General features: G+C 35.8%; 1 protein-coding gene across 1 annotated transcript in view; it reads right to left on the bottom strand.

Annotated features, from left to right (window-relative positions):
* Positions 1–2,409, bottom strand: part of stom (stomatin) — a gene marked incomplete at its 3' end in the record, with an annotated part of 7,005 nt that extends 4,596 nt beyond the window's left edge. The window contains 4 exon segments of the mRNA XM_014002436.1: positions 711–783; positions 922–1,031; positions 1,248–1,280; positions 2,217–2,409. Of these exon segments, the coding sequence (XP_013857890.1) occupies positions 711–783; positions 922–1,031; positions 1,248–1,280; positions 2,217–2,283 (283 nt within the window).
* Between the last annotated feature and the right edge of the window lie 230 nt (positions 2,410–2,639).

Below are 2,639 nucleotides of genomic sequence, written 5' to 3' on the forward strand. Positions count from 1 at the left end.
TCCAGACTAATAAATATATGGTGTTAGCTCCAGACTAATAAATATATGGTGTTAGCTCCAGACTAATAAATATATGGTGTTAGCTCCAGACTAATAAATATATGGTGTTAGCTCCAGACTAATAAATATATGGTGTTAGCTCCAGGCTAATAAATAAATAGCATTAGCACCAGAGCTAATATATAGCATTAGCTTCAAGATAATAAATATATGGTGTTAGCTTCAGACTAATAAATAAATAGCATTAGCACCAGAGCTAATATATAGCATTAGCTTCAAGATAATAAATATATGGTGTTAGCACCAGAGCTAATATATAGCATTAGCTTCAGGATAATAAATATATGGTGTTGGCACCAGAGCTACTTTACTAAACATTACACTTAATTGTTTCAAACCATATATTGTGCAGAACATAGAAAATAATACCAAATAACTTTATTGTCACAAATTATAGTTTTTATAGCCTCAACCTTTAGTCTCAACTGGAACCCATCATCATCATTCACAAAATGCATTGTATCTTAATGGTTACAAGTTTAAGTGAAAAATGTAAAACATAAACAGTATTTTATGTAATTGTGAGTTTTTACACGTCACAAACAAGATATTAAGGCCAACATGTGACAGTAGTCAGAGATCCTTTAAGTTGCCAAGTGAAAAGATTCTGAAGCAGCAACAAAAATAAGTTAATTTTTTTAAAATCTCACCTGGTCCTTTGGCTCCTCCTCGTAAAATGCGCCCGAGACGGAAGATGATGGCTCGCTCATACTCCTTCACAATCTGCAGGGAATCACAACATAACTATGAAAACAAACTGCCCAACTCCTGCTAAACTAAACAGGTATTTATTTACAGAGTTTATCCTTCAGATTTGCTTCATGAGCAGTAAAGGAAACTTGGGTTTGACCATCAGCGGACCTTGATGCACATCCAGATGGAGATGGGCAGGGTGACGATCACCAGGAGGAGGGAGAGGAAAACCAGCAGCCACCCACACAGGCCGATTGTAGAGTCTGCATTCTCCAGAGCTGAGGGACGAAACATATGAGGTGAAATATATTTATCACAGTATCATGTCCTGTTAGTGTTCGCAGTTTCTTGTTATTTATTATATTAGTGAGGTTTAATGTTCACTCCAAACACTTTATCTTACTGTACTTCTTTAGTGCTCTAATGTTAGGCTTCACTCAGGCAGTCATATTTGTTATTGATTATAAAAGGTACTAGCTAAGATAGACCCATACCTTTAATATCATGTATTGTGTACTCGCCTGGACCTACAGACGAAGTTAGAAGTGAAATAAGAATCAGGCACATATCAAACAGTCAATAAGGTCGATAAACACTTTACTAATGAGCTAAAATGAGGTTTATTTCAGCACTCATCTAAAGTGGTGGTGAGGAAGTGCGTGTGGAAAACAGGAAAAGGAGAGAAATGCATAATGGTATTAATAAATCGTATTTATTTCTTAGATAAAATCACCACCAAACAAGTGAGGCATGAAAAATAACCACTTTTTTAATTGTTAAATTGAGTCCTAAGACTTTACCTGGTTGGCAGTATTTAATAAAAAGGCACACAATTTGAACTCTACCTACTTTTTTATTTTTTTAATCAAAAAAATCTTAGTTAAGCTCTTGTTTTAAACAATGTTATTATTTTATTGTTAATTTCTTTTACACATAGAAGGTTGAGCCCTACACAGCAGAACTGGTTGGTAATCAATCTTTCTAATTGGTTGTCCATTTCTGTCCAGACCTACGTAATGACGTCACAACGTAATAAATATGAAGGGGGCGTGACAAGCTAATACTAGTCCCGTTAGCTTTTTATTCGTTTTATTGTTTTTTGCTGTATAAAATACACGAAAACTTCGATTTAACCCCACACATAATGCCCCCAAGCTAGTGCCTTTTAATTTTTTTGTTTAAATAAACACAACACACCCAAACAATCTAAAAGTGAGCAGTAAAATCTTGTTTTCTTAACGAAAAGAAAGAAAAATACACGTTAAGTTGATGTCGCGAGGAATTCGTTGCTACGAGCTAATGCTCGAAGCCACTTTTTATTCTGATAGTTTAAGGCGTTATTTCTATTTAATTGCACACACGACTTGTTTTTTCCTCTAAAAACGGAAAGTAAACAACCAGAATAAACTCACTCACTGCGGAATTTACAACATAATCGAGGATAAATAGCGAGCAAACCTCACCGATTCCAGGTTGACGCTCTCGTCGTTTGGACTCTTTCATTGCAACTGCTTCGTTTGGGTTTTCCATGATCGAGAACAAAGAAAATATCAACTAAATGCGATAAAAGTGTGTGCAGCGGAGCAGCAGCGTCCAGAGAAAAACACTATTTACACRCAGGCTGGCTCGAAGGCGTTGTGAGTGACGCTGCAGCACGCGCAGTTTTCTCTAAAAGAAGTGGGCGCGGCCAGTGTGGCAGGCYGTTGTGCCATATAATCAAACCACATCTCTCTGATTACTTTCTGTAGAAATGCATTTTACAGTATTTTTTCTGACCAACAGAACATTCTTATTAGACAGAATTGAATGCATACATTTAATCTATCTATCTATCTATCTATCTATCTATCTATCTATCTATCTATCTATCTATCTATCTATCTATC

The sequence above is a fragment of the Austrofundulus limnaeus genome, unplaced genomic scaffold, assembly GCF_001266775.1.
Source record: "Austrofundulus limnaeus strain Quisiro unplaced genomic scaffold, Austrofundulus_limnaeus-1.0 Scaffold13, whole genome shotgun sequence".
Taxonomy (NCBI): domain Eukaryota; kingdom Metazoa; phylum Chordata; class Actinopteri; order Cyprinodontiformes; family Rivulidae; genus Austrofundulus; species Austrofundulus limnaeus.